This window comes from Ambystoma mexicanum, chromosome 6q (assembly GCF_040938575.1).
Source record: "Ambystoma mexicanum isolate Mex_15411 chromosome 6q, UKY_AmexF1_1, whole genome shotgun sequence".
Classification (NCBI taxonomy): domain Eukaryota; kingdom Metazoa; phylum Chordata; class Amphibia; order Caudata; family Ambystomatidae; genus Ambystoma; species Ambystoma mexicanum.
The window spans coordinates 665,036,831-665,054,690 of NC_090937.1; the positions used below are offsets into that span (position 1 = coordinate 665,036,831).

The 17,860-nt window shown below is 48.0% G+C and overlaps 1 protein-coding gene across 2 annotated transcripts in view; it reads right to left on the reverse strand.

The window, feature by feature from the left end:
• The window catches only part of EXOSC9 (exosome component 9), a 1,088,118-nt gene that overhangs the window by 979,727 nt on the left and 90,531 nt on the right, over nt 1–17,860 (reverse strand). The window contains exon 2 of one of the 2 annotated variants that reach the window (XM_069631163.1): nt 14,376–14,470. The exons of the other annotated variant lie outside the window; for it this stretch is intronic. Within the exon in view, the coding sequence (XP_069487264.1) occupies nt 14,376–14,470 (95 nt within the window). The remainder of the gene's footprint in view (nt 1–14,375; nt 14,471–17,860) is intronic. 2 annotated transcript variants of the gene reach the window in all.

Genomic DNA, 17,860 nt, shown 5'->3' on the forward strand with positions numbered 1-17,860 from the left:
TATTGCCAGGGATGTAGCAGTTTTATAGCATGGAGCTTGTAATGGCACGATATGGACGTCGTTAAAGCCCTCCTACACATCAGCTGCCATAGGTTTGCCCCCAGTACCATCCCCAGATCTCTCTCCCATCATGCCCGTAGTCCCTGTATAACCCCATCTCTGGGTTCAAACAGTGCCCCGTAAAGGCGGGAAATGAGGCCCTTCATATCCACGTGTCCATCCAGAACCCTCTCCACCAGCGCTGAATAAGCTCCTTACACTTTTCTGCCATGAAAATTCCATTTAGTCTGAGGGATAGCAACAAAGACAATTTGCCAATGCCACCTCCAAGTCCTGTATACCTATAAACTCCCCTCCTTTCACCAATTGACACACTCTGTCCAGTCCCCCCATCAAACCATGACTGGTACTGTCCAACCTCGGTTATCACGCCTCACCGGTGGGGCCCAAATGTGGCTCATCGGGGAAGGCCAAGTGGTAATCCCTTCCCCCTTTTCCCCGATGCCCAGTACTTCCCAAGATTGGGCGATCCCTAATTTGCCTCGGAAGTCTACTCTTTGGGACCCAGAGTCATTTTCCCACCGTTGCCGGGAGTAAATGTTTATTTTCCAGGAATACCCAGTGCTTACCTGGGTCCTCCCTCAGGTGCAGGACCAGTGCCTGAAGTTGTGCCGCCCTGTAATACATCATCAGGTCTGGTAGTCCTACTCCTCCCCTTTCTTTCAGTAGTACTAGCGTCCCATATCCCACCCTAGGCGCCTGACCCTGCCAGAGGAACCTCCGGATGCGTCGCTCATCCTCTTTCAAGTGTGCTTCCGGTGCCCCGATCGGCAACATTTGGAACAGATATAATACCCTCTGGGGGTGATTCATCTTTATTGCATTGACCCTCCCCATCCACAACAACTGCCCCTTTCCCCGCAAGTCCATTTCTGAGAACAACTTATCAAACAAAGGGGGATATTTAGCATGGTCCAGGTCTTCTCCAGGTCTAACAATGTTGACCCCCAAGTATTGCACCCCTTTCAGCTGAACCTGCAATCCCATCGGTTTCAATTCTCCTACATTCCTAACGCCATCTAAAGCAAACGGGAAAATCACAGATTTTCCTTTATTCACCCTGAATCCTGAGGACCTCCCAAACTCTTCAATTACCGCCATGGCCGCGAGGATGGACTGGACCAGATTCATTAGGTGTCATGACATCTGCCTACAGCCCTAGGTTTTTTTTTAAACTTCTTTTTATTAGTTTTACAACAAAGAAATGAATTTCAAAACACCCCCCTCCCCCCCACCCTGAAGGCAGCATCCCCGTGACCTAGATCCAGTTCCTCCATGGACCACTCACCGACGACTTTAGCCGTATAACAGAGAGAACATTCCCCAACTCCCCTCCACCCTCCTCCCCCCCCCCCGAAGGCAGCTTGACTTTGTCCTTGACCCATAACATACATGGACCCGTCACTATTGTTTACTTCAAGTCCAGTAATCGCAGCCGCTGTGGGCGCCACCCAATCCGAAAGTCATCTCGTAAGAATATCAGGATTTCTTCCCAGTCTCTTGCAAAGGAGTGAACACAATTATTCATAGCATACGTTGCCCACTCTAATGCCACAATGTCCCAAAGTTTCCGCAGCAAGTCCTGCAGTAGGGGCACCTCCACGCTACTCCATCTCTGTGCTATTACCGTCATAGCTGCTATTATGAGGATCGCCCTTGCTTTCTCTCGGGCCTGGGCTCCCCCAGTGTGGCGCCTCCCCCGATTCTCAGGAGAACCTCCGCCAGAGGAGGTTCTCCTGGGAATCAGGGGAGGCGCCATACAGCCCTAGTTTAAACTACCTATTTCCAACCCTGATACCCTCGACCTGTGGGGTCCTTCTCAGGTGCTCTGCCAATATCTCCATCGTAGAGCGAACAGGAGGGGTGACCGAGGACATCCCTCCCTCATCCCCCTTTGTAACAGAAAGGCCCGTGACATTCTCCCATTTACTGTGGCCCTGGCCATCGCAGTTGCATATAGTGCCTGAATACCCTTCGGATCACCTCGCCAAATCCAAATGTCTGGAGTACCCCATAAAGCAAGCCCCAGTCCACCCTTCTCGGCATCAAGGGCCAACAGAACTGGGTTCCCCTCCTCCCCCGCGGCAACCCCCATAAGGTGTTGCTTTTTGCAAAGGGTGTCTGCCCCTTGCCAGCCTTGAATAAATCACACCTGATCTGAATGGATAAGTTTCGGCATAAGGCCCTCCATTTCTGTAGCAAGTACCCTGGTAAAGATTTTTGCATCCACATTAAGTAGGGAGATGGGTCGATATGATTTGCAGTTCTCCGGGTCTTTGTCCACCTTCGGTATAACCGTAACCAATGCTTTCCAAAGGACGGAGGGTGGAGGGGCCCTCCCGGTGGCCATGATATTAGTGAATAGGCCTGCCATGTGGCGCGACAGGGTCCCCGCAAAGGTTTTATAGAACCCTGCTGTAGATCCGTCCTCCCAGATGCCTTCCCCAGCTTTAGCCCTGCTATAGCTTTCAACACGGTTGTATACTAATTGACCTTTTCACAATTGACCTCGGGAGAATTGACATAATTTAGAAGGTCAATTAGGACATGTATGCGGGGGGAAACCCCCCTCAGAATCCCCACACCCAATCCAATACCCCCTGGAGCCCTGCACCCAATCCCCTTACATTAATTATAATCCTAAACCAACCCAATACATATATAAAATAATATAAATGTCAGTTGTGCAGAAGATCAATTAGGACCACTATAATTAGGTCAATTGTGCAAAAGGTCAATTGTAAAAGGTCAATTTGGGTAATACCTTCAACACTTCCTTCTGAGAGATTGGCTTGTCTAATTCAATGATCACCCCACTCTGGAGGCTTGGAAGGGATACCTCTGCCAGATATGCCCCCAGTGCTTCCTCATCCGCCCCCGCACCGTCCTCTGTCTCTCTCTCCTGTACAGACACTTGTAGAATGTGGCAAATTCACAAGTCCCTCGTCCCGAATCGCTGCCACCCATCCACCCATCTCTCCATCCTCTGACCTCAAAGTCTTGCCGCTAATAGTGCGTCAGCCTTATCCCCCTTCTCATAATATCTTTGTTTCAGTTATTGTAAACTAGCCATAGCATCTTTCCCATCCCTACCCAGTAGGTATGTGTAGCTGCCCATAAATTACACGAAGACCTGCAGCACCCCACTGCCCGCAGATTTTAAAACTATCTAATAGTATGCACTTGCCTCCCCGCATATGGCGGCTGGCCCCATGCTATTCTGTGTTAATCTCCTCCGTGCATACCTGTGTTGCAAGCCTCCGCTGTACTATTATGCCTGGCACCACACACTTACCCTTTATTACGACTTTACACATATGGGTCGCTGCCACCATGCAACCTTTGGCTGACACCCTGTATATGTTTCACTATTATGACCAGGTAATTGCTTGTAGCTACTGCCATATAAGACATGGCAGGCAACATGCTTTTGCCCACCTACTTGACAACGTAAACTATGGGATGCCACCATAAAAAATGTGTTTGTACCATACAGTCTACCACTATAACCATGCATTTTATGTCATGCACTTTTTTAATTTTCACGAAGCAACATCTTTGTATGCCTGCTAATGCACTTATGTAACCAAGTAAGCTTTCTTAACAGCGCCACGATGCCCAAGGGCAGCTAGGCGCGTTACGAATTTAAATAAATAAAAATAAATAAAAATAAAAAAATCCTATATCCTTTAGCTCCAGATGCTTTTCCCTTGCTGACTTGAGATCCTCCTCCCCCTTTTACCCCTTACCTTCTGCCCTTTCTAGGCGATTAATCACTCCCCTGAGGTTTGCGGCCAATAAAGCCCTAATTCTCTTTTTAGAGGCACCCTCCCTGATAAATAGGTCCCCCATGTTGATTTTGCTGCGTCCCATACCATGCCCTTTTCAACTTCCCCTGTGTCATTGACTTGGAAGAATTCCTCAATTGCACTTTTCATTTCATCTGCAAAGATAGCGTCCCTCAGGAGGAGGTCGTTGCACTGCCAAAGGGATTCCCGGGGTCAGGGCTATGTCCATCTCCACCATGTTGTGCACTGACCAACTAATCAGGAGATGTTCGCATTTATTAATCCTACCGACATGCTGTTGGTGCATGAACAGGTAATCAATCCTCTTTCTAGATCTGTGGGCTTAACGTGAAGGTCTAGCCCCTCTCTGCTGGGCAACAATCCCGCCACGCGTCTCTCAACCCCCGGTCCCCCATGTAATCCACAAATCCTCCAGTAGATCCACCCCCACCCACTGGTAGGCTTTGCCCACCGCTGTGATCCATTTCTCTGTCTGCTCATATGTTAAAATCTCCCCCAACGAGAAGTAAGCCCTCGGTCCTGTAAATCATCTCCCCCATGGCTTCTCTTAAGAACGGCATTTGGCCAACATTCTGGCAATATATGGATGCTATGGTCAACTGTGAATTCTCTATGGTCAACCGTGAATTCTCTATGATCCCCGAAACCACCAGAGCCCTCCCATCAGCTTGATGCCAGACCACTGAGTCCACCACTCATTCTCTGATTAAGTACGACCCCGCACGCCTCACATCTTAAGAGGCCCCAAGCCCAGAAAACCTGACCAATGAGCACCCCTCGGATGCATCTTTCTTCCTCATATACCATCCGAGTCTCTTTACCAGGAGCACATCTAGGTCACAGCGCCGCATACTTCCACCAGCAAGGAACGTTTCGTGGGGGGGGAGGGGTTCAGGCCCTTAACATTCAAAGGCCCCATCTTGAGAACCTCCATCCGGCCCCCTTTCTCAGGGTGCGCTATTCGGAACCATGATTTCCTTTCCTGACCACTCGGCTTCAACCAATACAGAATTGTTCATATCTACTTCAGATCTGCCTTTCCTTATAGAAATTGGTGGTAGTTCTGCACACTTGGCTTCCCCCATTTTCCAGCTGGTCTGTGCCTCTTCTTCATCTCTGGTCTCCATCCTCCTTCTGTGGAGGGGTGTTCAGCTTCTTGAATTTCCTGCTGCCTTGCATCTTCTTTCTTTGCCCTTGAGAACCTGGAGCACCTGCTGTGCCTCCTGACCACTGGTCACTCAGTAATCCACTTCTCTGTGTTCAAATGTCAGAGCAAAGGGAAAGGACCAACGGTATCGGATGCCCTTATCGGTCAGCCATTGCGCGAGAGGGCGGCAGTCTCTGCAGTGGGTCAACGTCAGTCCCAGACAGGTCCTGGAACACCTTAATCATGTCGCCTTCATATAGGAAGCTCCCCAGGCGCTTTGCTTTTCAAGAACTTCCATCTTCTTCCTATATCGGAGGAAGCGAACTACTATGGACCGTGGGCATTTATGGGCTCATTCCGGCTGCACCTCTTTACCCCTTCTAGGGCAAACAGTAGGTTTATCAGGCCTTGTACCTTCCATCCCACTTCCTTTGCTGACTCCCCTTTCTGTTCTTTCACTCCCAGGATGCATAGGTTGTTGCGCCTCTCTGTTCTCTAAATCGTCCAGCTTCAGCAAAGTTTCTTTGTCCCGCATTTCGAGGTCTGCCAAACGTGCTTCATATTTCATGTTGAGGATGTCCACCTGGAAGAGATTGTTCTCCAGCTCTCTCACCCGGGTGCTGCCCCCTTTCGTCTGAGTTTGGGGATGGTATTGTTTCAGTGACTGTCTGCCACCCTCTAGGGTCCAAGTTCACCTTTAGCTTCTCCAGCTACCCCCGCTTTTGCTCTGTTGGTCTGCACCCCAGTGTTTCAGGGCTACTGGCTTTGGCCCTGACCCCCGGGGGGGGGGGCTACTGCCCCTGCACGCTATGTGTTGCTTTGCAGGTTCTAGCCACCTAGCGGGCCTTTTGTCACCCCACCAGGGTTCCCGCCTTCCTATAAGGGTAAGCCTGTGTCCAGGCCCTGGGTGTGTCCTGGCTTGGGGTCTGACCTGGCCCTCCCTTGTCGCCTCTAGTTGTGGCTTCCGAGCAGAGTTTCACATCTGCTGCCCAGTCTGGGGCAGTGCCACTGCCCTTTATTATTGTAAAGACCGGAGGGTGGGGGGCGGGTCTATATACCTCTGCTCTCTATATGGCAGAGGAGAGGCACAGAGAACCCCAGCCAAGAGTCTATTATTGGTACATGGTCGAGCAATCAAGGCCTAGCTTCTCAGGAGGTGATGCAGGCTGGTTCTTAAGTACAGTGTAGTCCCCAAGTCCCCACAAAAGTATGTCCACACACTGTATTAGTTAAAACACAGTCTTTATATAATTAATATTCAAGGTTATGTACACTATCACAATAACTCACTTTGTGCTCAGAAAATCAACAAAGGTAAATATATACAGTTCTAAAGTGGTACCACAATTATTATCAGATCTCATTAAAGTGCATCAACTATACTCTGGTCAAATGTCACACAGATCACGTAATAAAGGCAACCAACAACAGACATAGGAAGAATTAGAAGGTTCGAACAATGGGCAGAATACGGGCCCCTACCACTAGACACAATTCTGTGTGGAGATCCCCCCCCCCACCTGGGCAACCTGTAAAGCAAAGATATAGACCAATATATAAACTGGGCTTGTGATACAAGTCTTATTTCCTTCTATAATGTTTCTACCCCCCAATGTACCTGGTGGAGCAGAGTTCTTCGAAGAGGCATCGATGGATCCTTCTTGAGGGACTCCCTTTAAAGCAGGAGCCACGGATTGTCGAGAGGTGTAGAAGGTGAACTTGGCGTCGACGATGAAAAGTTAAAGGGTGTAGAGACCACAGCGTTGATCCAGGCGGTGCTAGTCGGCGACATCCTGCGAGGATGAAGTGTGCGGGGCACCTCGGCGTTTGATAGTTCGGGACCGCAAAGAGTTCCTGAAGAACTGTGGCCCGACAAGGGCGTCGAGTCGAAGTCTGTGTGGTTTTTGGGTGGTGGGAAACCCACTGGCGGATTCTCCGCGGCGTGTCAGCCTCCTCGACTTTCTCTGGCGGGATAAAGCGGTCGTCAGTGTGGACAAGGGAGTCCTTCGATTCCAGTCTTAGGGAAAGGAGCGGGCAGTTCAGGTCGTCGGCGGCACGGCGTCAAGCAGTCCCCTCTTCTGGGCCAACACTGCTTCGACGGGCCTCCAGCGGTTACGGCGATACTCCGAACCATGGTTGACGGCAATGGCCTTCGACGGCGCTGATGTCCGGGTGCTTCACTTCGTTCTCCTCGCCGGTCCAAGTCTCCGGTTGGCAGCCTTTCGAGGGTCTGACTTCCAGGGAGCTTCGGCGAAGGTTAGCGGTGCTCGATGGTCCCTTGGAGCATGGGAAGATGGGGCCTAGCCGGGTTCTCTCTCGGATCAGTCCTCGATGAACTTGACAGTTTTCAGATCGGGTCGAAGCAAACGCAGCAGTTCCTCCAGCTGGGTGTCAAGGATAAGCAGTTCCAGTTACTCTTCAAGTGTCAACTCAGCTTCTGAACAATTTCCAGTGGTGAGAGGTCCCCAGGTATACTATTCTGTCTCTCATCCTCATTGCTAGGTCACACTCAGCAGCCAATCATACAGAAGGGCAGTCATGCAGTCAGCCAGCCAATCAGGCATACAGTGCATTCAGGCCATACTCCTCCCTCTCAGACACTCACAACAAGGAATGTGTATTGGGACAAGTACCCAGCCATTCAACACTACACACTGCATTCATACCAGTTTTGGCAGGGCTGTCTCCGTCATTGTGTCAAAACACCAGAAACCAGACAGCCACAACAAGAAGTGCATATTGGTCACACACTCCATTCACCCAGGTCCCACCCACAGGGTGTACCCACAACATACAGTCACTGGGAAGGCTGCACAACACCACCATATATGGAACTTCCACCCAACAGCCAGTCAGGGGGGAAGGACAGAGTCAGGGCTTCCCAGGACTTTGGGAAAACAAGGTAACAGGCAATAGAAAGCAAGAGGACACAGGGGCCATCTTGTTTCCTATCAGGAATCAACTGATTCCAATGGCAGGGCATGGGTATCCAAAAATGGAGGATACTCAGAGCACCTGTCAAATTCAGCATGGAGCTGCCACCAGCCCAAACCCTGCTCTGTGGGCCACACACAGGTGCCCAAAAACACACTAGGGGCACAGGGCACCCCATGGGTCTGTACACCAAACCTAAAACAGGAAGAGCTGCACTGCCAGGAGTCCCACATGCACTCCTGGGCAGAGAAAAAATACAGAACACAAATGAAAAAGTACTACAGGACAAGGACAGGGAGGCCCTGTCCCTCCAATGCATTTCCAGCATCACACTTATGACCTATCCTCCTCTGGTGCCTGTCTGTCACCTCAAGTGTTCAGTGTGGCTCTCTCTGTATGGTGCCATGCAGGGTAGAGTCACCAAAGTACTTCTGGGCCAGAATTTCACCCTCTAGGCCCGGGTTGCAGCAGTTCTAGGGGGTCACCCCCTCCGATCCCCTCCTCGGGTCTCCCCACATGGTTTTGTAATCCCCTGGGGGCTCAACTCCTGGCACCACATGGGCGCCTGCTGGCAACTTCCAAGGCGTTTTCTTGCTCCTTCACCTGGTGTCCGCTAGCTCTCAGATCCCAGCAGCAGCTCCTCTGCTGGCCTGCGTACCATCATGGGTAGTTGCTCCTCTCTCTGCCGGTCTCCGGGGGTTCTGTTGGCGCTCCTCTACCAGCTCTCCTGCTTGCTTTAATTCGAGGCATCACCTGATTTCTGCTGCTCTTCCTGCCGCAGGTGCAGCTGGCTCTTCGCACTGCCACAAGCTGGGAGTCAGCACAACCTGGCCCATGCCGCTCCAACACCCTGTCCACACCACCGCTTGCCTGCTTTCTGCTTCCGCTCGCAGCGGTCCCCTCTCTGCATCTTCACCGTCTTCCGCTTCTTTCAGTCGGCACTCTGAGTGATCGGTTTACAGCTCCCGTCTTTCACAGGAAACTGCACATAGTCCCGTTACCTGCTCCGGGGGTCTCTGGTCGTTGCGCCGACCCTTTCCTCGACTTGGGTGGTACATAGGTCTGGCTTTCCTGGGTCAGATAATTACTTCAATGTTCTGCAATGGGTTCAGGATCCTTCATCACAGGTGGCAGGGAAACTGTCACTGCAAAAGTCAGCAAGCAACTGGTTTTCAGCTATAGCAATGTAAAGCCCCTGTTAGTCTGGACCGACACCACTATACTTCTGTTATGTGTTTATCATGAGGGAAAACATTTTTAAGCAAATATCAGTGGTGGGGGACAGGTTAAAGATTTAAATGGTAGCCGCAAACTACTTGCTAGAAGGGGCTAATAAGCGATTCAATATTTGGTGTGTACAGAACTGTTTGGATAATGGTGGTGATTAGAGCATCCTGAAAAACCACTATCAACTGTTGGAGGTTGCAGTCAAGTCAAGAGATATTTACGGCTAGGCACTATAATGAGCCAGAAGGTGGGAGGAGTGGTCGAGCCTCGCATTCAAGGCAAGAAGAACAGGGTAAATCTGGAATTACAAATTGGAAATGGTAAGCGTGAAGAACAAGGCAAGTAGCAACTGTGGTAGTTAGTTCCGAATGGTAGTGATCTGCATGATGGTAAAGTTGGAAGAGAATTCAGCCAATGTGATAGCAGAAATGAATGTTGTAAAAGGGAGGGGTCAATTTACGGTTTTCAAATGAGTTTATAGTGAGTAGCCAAGAGTACAAGTTTGTGTCAGCAATTCAAAGATTCAAGTAAAAAAAGTGTGTACTGCTCGCCTAATATGCAGGGCAAATTATCAGATTGTCTTAACATGATCGATATATAACGTATTATGCAGAAACTGATAAATCTCCCAACAGACCAAAATGATAACTTTTGTAATAAAGTTGTTCCAAGATTAATGCGAAAAACAGTCGACTGGTAGTGAAGGTGTTAAATACAACATAGCAGAAAAACATGGAGGCTAATGTGCACTATGCAGCAATCAATATGCAAATAACGGACAGATTTGAAACCTAGTGGTGGCTGCTTCAGTCACAATGATCCAGTAGCTTTACCCATTCAAGAAACGATTTTTGAGAAATAAAACAAACTTTAGAGCTTTCAGTGAATTATCCCAAAGGAATCAAAAAGGTCTGCTAATAAGGGCAAAATGTTTACTTTAAAAAAAAAATTCAAAAAAGAAATCTTACCCAGGACAGTTCATGAAACTCAGCATGATGAAACAATGCCCTTTGGAAATCGGCAAGAAGCCTACTATTTTCAAATTGGAGCGGTTTTGTCCTAAAATTTGTATTGACAAGAGAAAATAAAATCTCTTGTATTATGGACTTGCATAATCACACACCAAAGTCCCGGCTTCATCACAATGAAGAGTATGTGAGCAAGCAAGTACACCGCTGAGCCAAAGATTCAGGCTCCTCAAAGGATTACATTTTGAGGATAACTACTACAAATAGACAGGCCCAGCGGTTACACACTGCTCACTTCAACGTGCTGCAGTTTCTCAAAGCACTAGGAAGCAAATGTAAGACATATTGGGCCTCATTCCGAGTATGGCGGTAAGGGATAGCGGCCACCGGTAACGAGACCGGTGGCGGTAATCCCTTACCGCCGTACTCCGAGTTCCCTTTGCGCCCTCGCCCTTAACGCCTGCTTTGAGCAGGTGTTAAAGTCGAGGGCGCAAAGGGGCCTCCAAGCCAATAACGGTGACCGTAATGAACGGTCACCGTTATTTGCATCTTCCCCATTCCCATTGAGCCCTATGGGGGCTCATTTGGGAATGGGGAAGAGCCTTGGTGAATGGGGAATTACCGCCCCGCCAACCTTGGAATGGGGCGGTAATTCCGCCATCCACCAAGGCGCTGCCGGTCCGGGTACGGCGTCAACCAAGGCGTTAATAGCGCCATTGGTTAGCGTCGTACTCGGAATGAGGCCCATTCTACCATTATGTAAAATCCAAACGCCAAAAAATAATTCAATATCATGGAAGCTGCTGTTTTTTCAAATGATCAGACATGTATAGGTTACCAGCTTGCTCTCATTTTAGTTTATAAAAAGACCCCATACGTTTTCCTGTAGTTGGGGCAGAACCTATCTAGATGAATGGAAAGTGCAGTTTGCCACAGGCCACAATGAAGCCTAGGCATCAAAGGTGTAGCCCTCTTGCCTTTAATTTCTGGCATGGTCTTCAAATACAGCTCTCCATTCTCATTTTACCAGCTGAACTGATTTAGAGCACACCTCAAAACTGAAAGGTGCAGGTCTTATAGGTCCCCGTGTCATATTTGGCTTATTCCCTGGTCACCTACACCACCCTCCTCCTACCAACGTCTCATATCTTGTTTGGGAATTGTTCCCTTGGCCGGGTGCGTTCTCCTTGGAGGCCCTGCCTTCCTTGCACTTAACCCAGGGCACTGTTGCACTGGGTGCACGTCTCCCCTTCATCTCCCCTGCACTCCTTGTCTGCGCACTTGTACAATCTAAATTATACTAGGCCTAGTAAGATCGTTTGTCTTGTCCTCCCCCATTTTCCCCTCCCTGCCTGGTTGCGCCTCGAAACACTTGTGTATAGGTGCATTATAAAAAAACCTATCAATATCCATACCTTTGGGGCACTGTAATGCTGGGTTACATATTTATTTGTTTAGTAGGCTCACCATGCCATTGCTTTGCTGTCCTGCTATGCCAACTTCATTTTTCTCTGCCCCAGGTCATGTTAAGCTGCTGGGATTTGCTATGTAATGTTGGTTTGTTCTGAATGGTTTGCTTTGTTCCAAATGCACATTTGCCTGAAATGTTAATTGTGCGATTTGATGTACACCTTCCTTTTGTTTTTCATAGCAGTTCTCAAGAACTTCCTGGCAACCCAGAGCAGGGCATTCCTCCCAAAAGGAGCTACAATTCAAAACCAACTCTCATTTAAAAGAGACTGTGCGTAGTTCCTCCCAGCTTTCCTACCTATAGAACCTGGAGAAAGTACCAGGGCATTTGGTATTCTGTTCTCTTGTTTAAAACAGATCGATGATAACTGGCACCCTGGTATTATAGAAGTCTTAAAATGCTGCCCATTGCTGAGCTAAAGAAACACTCATCACTAGAACATTTCACAAAGTGCGCCATACTGTCACTGCATAATTATTATTATAATTTTATAATGCGATTAATACCAGGCAGTGGTTTCTAAGCATGGAATCAGGATTCGAAACTGTTGCGCTGCGTTGTCTTGCTTCCAAAACAAACACATTGCCCCTGAGCTATGATTCCTCCCCATTGTCTGTCTTACCCTTTCACCTACTCTGTTCTTGACTTGATAGTCCCAGTATTACAATTCTGGGGTTTGTACTCACAGGTGATAAAAGCAAACGTGCTTCAAGAGTCCACCGGAGCACATCTCGAGCCCCGCACAAAGCCACACACTACTTTCAGTCATTCCAAATTTTCACTCATCTACTTCACACCTCTTAAAATGCAGTCCTGGAAATGGATACAATGTACTGGGGATACGACCCCCACCCTTCGTGGCGGGAAGGGGGCAGGGCTAGGCATCAAAGAATATAGCTGCCCTGAATTTTGTATGCTGGCTCTTTGCATAAAAACAAAAGGCATTTGGGGAACATAAGAATGACCACCAATTTTAACACACATCTGTGATAGTAATTCAGGCACACATTCCTTCCGAGCATGGTACTAATTTCATCTGTCAGAATACTCACCATGACCGTTTGTGCAAAATATAAGACATATCTACAGCTTTGTAAAGTGTGTACACAAACACTATCCTGCTTTCTTTAACTTGCACCCGCTCTGTTTGAATCCTTTAGTTTGTTTTATCTATACTCCCTTTTCCTCCACTGTTTCTCCCTTTCCTTTGCAGACTACTGTGTGAATACCCCAGATGCTGCCACAGTATGCCAACTTCCAGAGAAGCCCATGTGCTTTGAAACTACTACAGTGGTGTTTTGGTGTAGTATAAAAATATCTAACATAACAGAAGGCTCATGTACAAATCCTAGTTCCCCACCTTTACAGAACCATAGTATTATGGGAATATTGTACAGGTTGACCTCTGACCTCAGATCTCTGCACTCTAAAAACAGCCCACTTCTTAAAAATAAGTGAATTCAAGTGGTCCTTAAACCAAGCTTATTTTCACAACAGCCACTGGGAGAGAGGCTAGTCAACTCCTTGGAGCGGAACCAACTCAAGTCTCTCTCTAACCACAAAACAGATACCCATTTCCAGAACACTTTACACAACTCCTACACTTCCTTCATGTTTCCTTACAAGTAATTTCCCAAAATACAAATGGGTTGGCCCTACACAAGGAAATCGAACCCCAACAATCCCATTGGCTGCCTTTCACTGCAGCACCACCCTCTTCAACATTACATGTTAATGACATTGCAGATACATGTCCCAACCCTCTTCTTTAGTTTCCCCCTGCAAGATACATATTCCTAACATGGTATATACAATACATTTTTAGAGCAGCCTTCTACTTGCTCACAGACCTGCACTGCTAAATCTGGCTCGCATGGGTTATGTATGGGCACTTTTTTAATGAGGCTAGAGAGTTTATCAAAGTTTCCTTTAACTGGGCACCAACTCATTTCTCCACGCACTTCGACAATCTATTCTTGGCACTTCTCTCTCCCTTCCATCCTGCACGACCATTTCATTTCACTTCATGTGACCTCTGTTCCCATCATAATCTTGTTAACCTTCTTAAAGGCCTGCAGTAATTTCTGTTCCCAGTCACCCTGTTACAAATTTAGCTACTTCCCCTAGATTGACAGTACTAGGTGGCCGATGCTTTTCAGCCACTGCCAACAGTGTCAGAGCTAAAAAAAAAAGAAAAAAAAACAGGGCCATCCCTATAACCATGACCACGTGTTTTCAGGTGTCAGTCACCCTGCCAAGAATCCCGCGTGTGAACACTTTTGTGTTTTAAATCTCATCGGGCTAAGTTGCACAATGTGTTTCCATATTATATTCATACAATTTGTATGTTGCTACATGTATTCAAATCTAAAATGTATCACATTAGACACAAAATAACATTAAGAGAAACCCTTAAAAAACCTCAATTAACTATTCTATATACAAGCAAAACTGAAACATAACAATATTGCATCCATTAATGTTAATATGATGTGCGTATTGTATATTGCTCTTTTCTATTTGAATAAAATTGATCTACCCCAACAATCTCTCAGAAACACAGATGATAAAAATAAAAAAATAAAAAAAAGGTCCCATGCTCTGGGATTTTGTCTCACATTGCGTAGCGGGCCACAATTCCTACTGGGAGCGGGAAAACAAAGAAAATTACATTTGCCCCATATTAAGCAATACAAAATAGTTCCACAACTTTGTAAAAATAAAGCTTGTGACCTCATTAAAAAAAAGGACTACTCTACCTTGTTTTGCCAAGCTCAACGATGCAGCATCCATAGTCCACCCCAAATGAAATCTTAATATTTCTATAGTCATAGGTCTGCCTGCCATCAAGACGCTGCAAGATCAAAAGATAAACATTTAAAGCAATTCAAAATTCAGAGAAAAAGGAATGGGTGTTCAGTAAAGTGCATTTTGTGGGAAAAAAACAAAAACAATGAAGCGCATCTAAACTATGTTGGTTTCTGGGCTCAGGCAAATGTTGACATCAGTACAATCAATACAAGACTTTCGATTATGGCTTTGAAAAGCATCCCACCCACCCCCCGACAGAGGCACATCTGACGGACTCTGGTCGAACTCATCTTTAAGAGCTGGCCAACCCTGCTACAGTCTCTACCCCTCCTCTCGCCTCCCAGGCTCTTTGTCATCTTTGACATCTTGTCCTCCCACTCCTCCAACCCCTTTCCTCTCCTCTCCTCTCTCCTTCCCAGCCTGCTCTGCTGACGCGCCCTCAGACACCCCCCTTTCTTTCTCCTCCTTTCCTCTTTTCTCCCCGGATGAGGTTGCTAGACAAGTCCGATCTATGAAAGCCTCATCAAAACAGGTTCATCCCTGTTCCTCGAAAACCATCAAGGGCCACATTGATACCCTTGCCCCAGCCCTTGCCAATTTCTGTAACCATTCTTTTGCCTCTGGATCTTTCCTCTCCCCATCTCAAGCACTCCCTTGTGCATCCTCTCCTCAAGAAACCTACAGCTGAGCCCTCCTGTCCAGCTAAACATCGCCCAATTTCCATTACTCCCTTTTTGGGGAAGCTCCTGGAAAAGCTGGCCATCTTGCAGCTTACTCTTCATTCCGACTCTGGGTTCAGAGCTACCAGAAGCACGGAAACTGCTCTCATGAACATCAGTGAAGACCTGCTCTCCAACCTTGACTCCAACATTGCCTCTGTCCTCATCCTACTTGATCTCTCCTCTGCTTTCGACACAGTCAACCATACCATTCTGCTCAATCGTCTCGGTGACAACCTGGGTATCACCGATCAGGCTGTGGCCTGGCTGACCTCTTTCCTTTCTGATCAACCTTCCCAGGTACAACTTGAGTCCTTCCTTTCCTCCATCTCCCTCTCTACTTGTGGTGTTCCCCAGGAGGGGGGTATAACATCTCGCCCTGGCTTTTCAACCAATACCTGGCTACTCTCGCCTACTGCATTTCCATTTTCTCCCCAAACTTCCAGTGCTATGCTGATGACACCCAACTAATTTTCAGGCTTCCCTCAGACACCTCCTCTCCTTCTCTCATTTCCGATTGCCTAATCGCCATTCAAAATTGGTGTGCTGCCAACGATATTTGCTTAAATGCCAACAAGACTGAGATCCTTCTCATTGGCACACCTTCAACATCCTTTACCCACTCTCTGGCCGGCCTCCCTTGGCCCTCCTCCTACGCCTACCTGCGAGGCAAAGAATTACAGGGTCTTCTCGGACTCCACACTTTCCTTTTCCGCACACATCTCTGAAGTCTCTAAAAAGTCAAACTTCCTACTGCACCTCCTTAGAGGTACTCTGCCTTTCCTCTCCTTCCCCAAGAAGATCACGGTCTCCCAAGCACTGGTTCTCTCTAGGTTGGACCACTGTAACAGCCTCTTTCTAAATCTACCTGCCTCCTCACTCCGCCCTTTACAACTAATCCAGAACAGGACTGCAAGACTTGTCCTTGGCCTCAAGCCCTTGGATCGTATCTCTCCAGCTCTGAAATCCCTTCATTGGCTGCCAGTGGATGCAAGGATTAAATTTAAAACCCTCTGTATTGTCCACAAGGCTTTCTGGGGCCTGGGTCCAAAATACCTTCAGCTATCCCTCAGTAAATACCTCCCCTCTCGGGCTCTTCAGTCCTCTACTTCTAACTCCCTCAGGGTCAGTCGTTTTTTAAAGAAAAGAACTGGGGGTAGATCTCTGTCCTCGGCGGGGGCCTCCCTCTGGAACAGCCTCCCGGCCACCTTGAAACTAGAGGAGAACCATCTCCAGTTCCGGAAGCACCTCAAGACATTACTCTTTGCTTCTGCCTTTGCCCCTCCTCTCCCCTGCTGATCTGTCTTCTCTCTCGGCACCATGCTCCTGGCCACTCTTTGTCCTTCGGGCCCAGGTACCTGCTCACCCTCCTGCACTGCCTTTGAGCCACCCCTTGAACTGGGTTCTGTATCTGCACCCATACAGTCCCCCATTTTTCTTCTTGCTCTTATCAGATATACCCTATCTGAAAAATTACGCACTTACCTCTGCCTGTATTTATTGCATTTATGTATTGCACTTATTTTTACTCTGTTCTCTCCCTTGTGCCACACTTCACTCCTCCCCCTTCTTCGCACTTTCCCCTTTTCCATGCACGTGCGCGTTCTAAATGTCACTGGGCCTAGTAATATTGTGTAACGCTCACCTGATTCCCAAGGAGGCGCAGGTCTGGCTTCGAGTGCTGGTGCTTCTTCAATGGTGAAGCGCAGGACTCTGAAGATGGACAGGAAGGGCCCCTCTACTCTGGCTTCTCTGGCTCACAGGAATATACCCCTGTGCGTGAAAAGGGAGTATTACCTACTGACTGAGTTATGCTCAAGCCTCCTCTTCCAACCCTTCACGATACCCTTCCACGATTCCCTGTGAAGTCTCACCTTAGGGTCAGGAAGGATGAGCTCTCCATCCTGCTTCTGATGCAGGGGTGCGTTGAAGACCAGTTACTTCACTGGATTGAGGATTGATGGGAGTTCAGGTAAGCTTGACTATTCAGGTAAGGCGCTGTAAAAGTTCTGCTGCAAGTTCAAAAGTCCAAGCTTTATAGTAATGTTCATTGTCTTGTTGCAGCAAGCGCTAATGCTTATGTCTTTTTCCCCTTAGGGGCCGGGGTTCGGAATGCCGGAGATGTGGCGCCGACCCGAAGTGAAACGTGCAGTTCCAGTAAATGACAGGTAAGTTCTGGATGAGCGCTCGGGTAATGTCTTTGCATTCGCTCATTCAATGTCTTTGTCTTTTTTCCCCATAGGGGCCGGGGTCCGGAAATTGCCGGGAAGCGGCAAGACCCGAAATGAAATGGGAATGACCCAACAGGTAAGTCTGAAGGAAACTGAGCTTTTCCTATTCCCTTCCTTCTCTCACCTAGTTCTTGTCTTTTTCTCTCTAGGCTCTGGGAAGTGGCTGTGGATCCGGATGATCGCTGCTGAAGATGGAGGCATCCAGGATAGGTGAGTGAAATGCAGCGCTGCAGCGATCATAGCGAAATGCTTTTAAAAATGATGTCTTCCTTTTCAGGATCGTCGGTGTGATGTCTCTGTGGTGCTGATTTAGCAGGTAAGGTCTTTTGTCTCCCTTTGCAGGTGACCCAGGATACTGACAGGCGTGGCTGAGGTCCTGATGCAGGAGCTAACACGGTGAGCGTCCAGCTGTGAGGAGCAGAACAACGCGAAGCGTGAGTTGCTGATCAGGTGTGGTTTAAATAGCTTTGGAAGAAGTTCCAA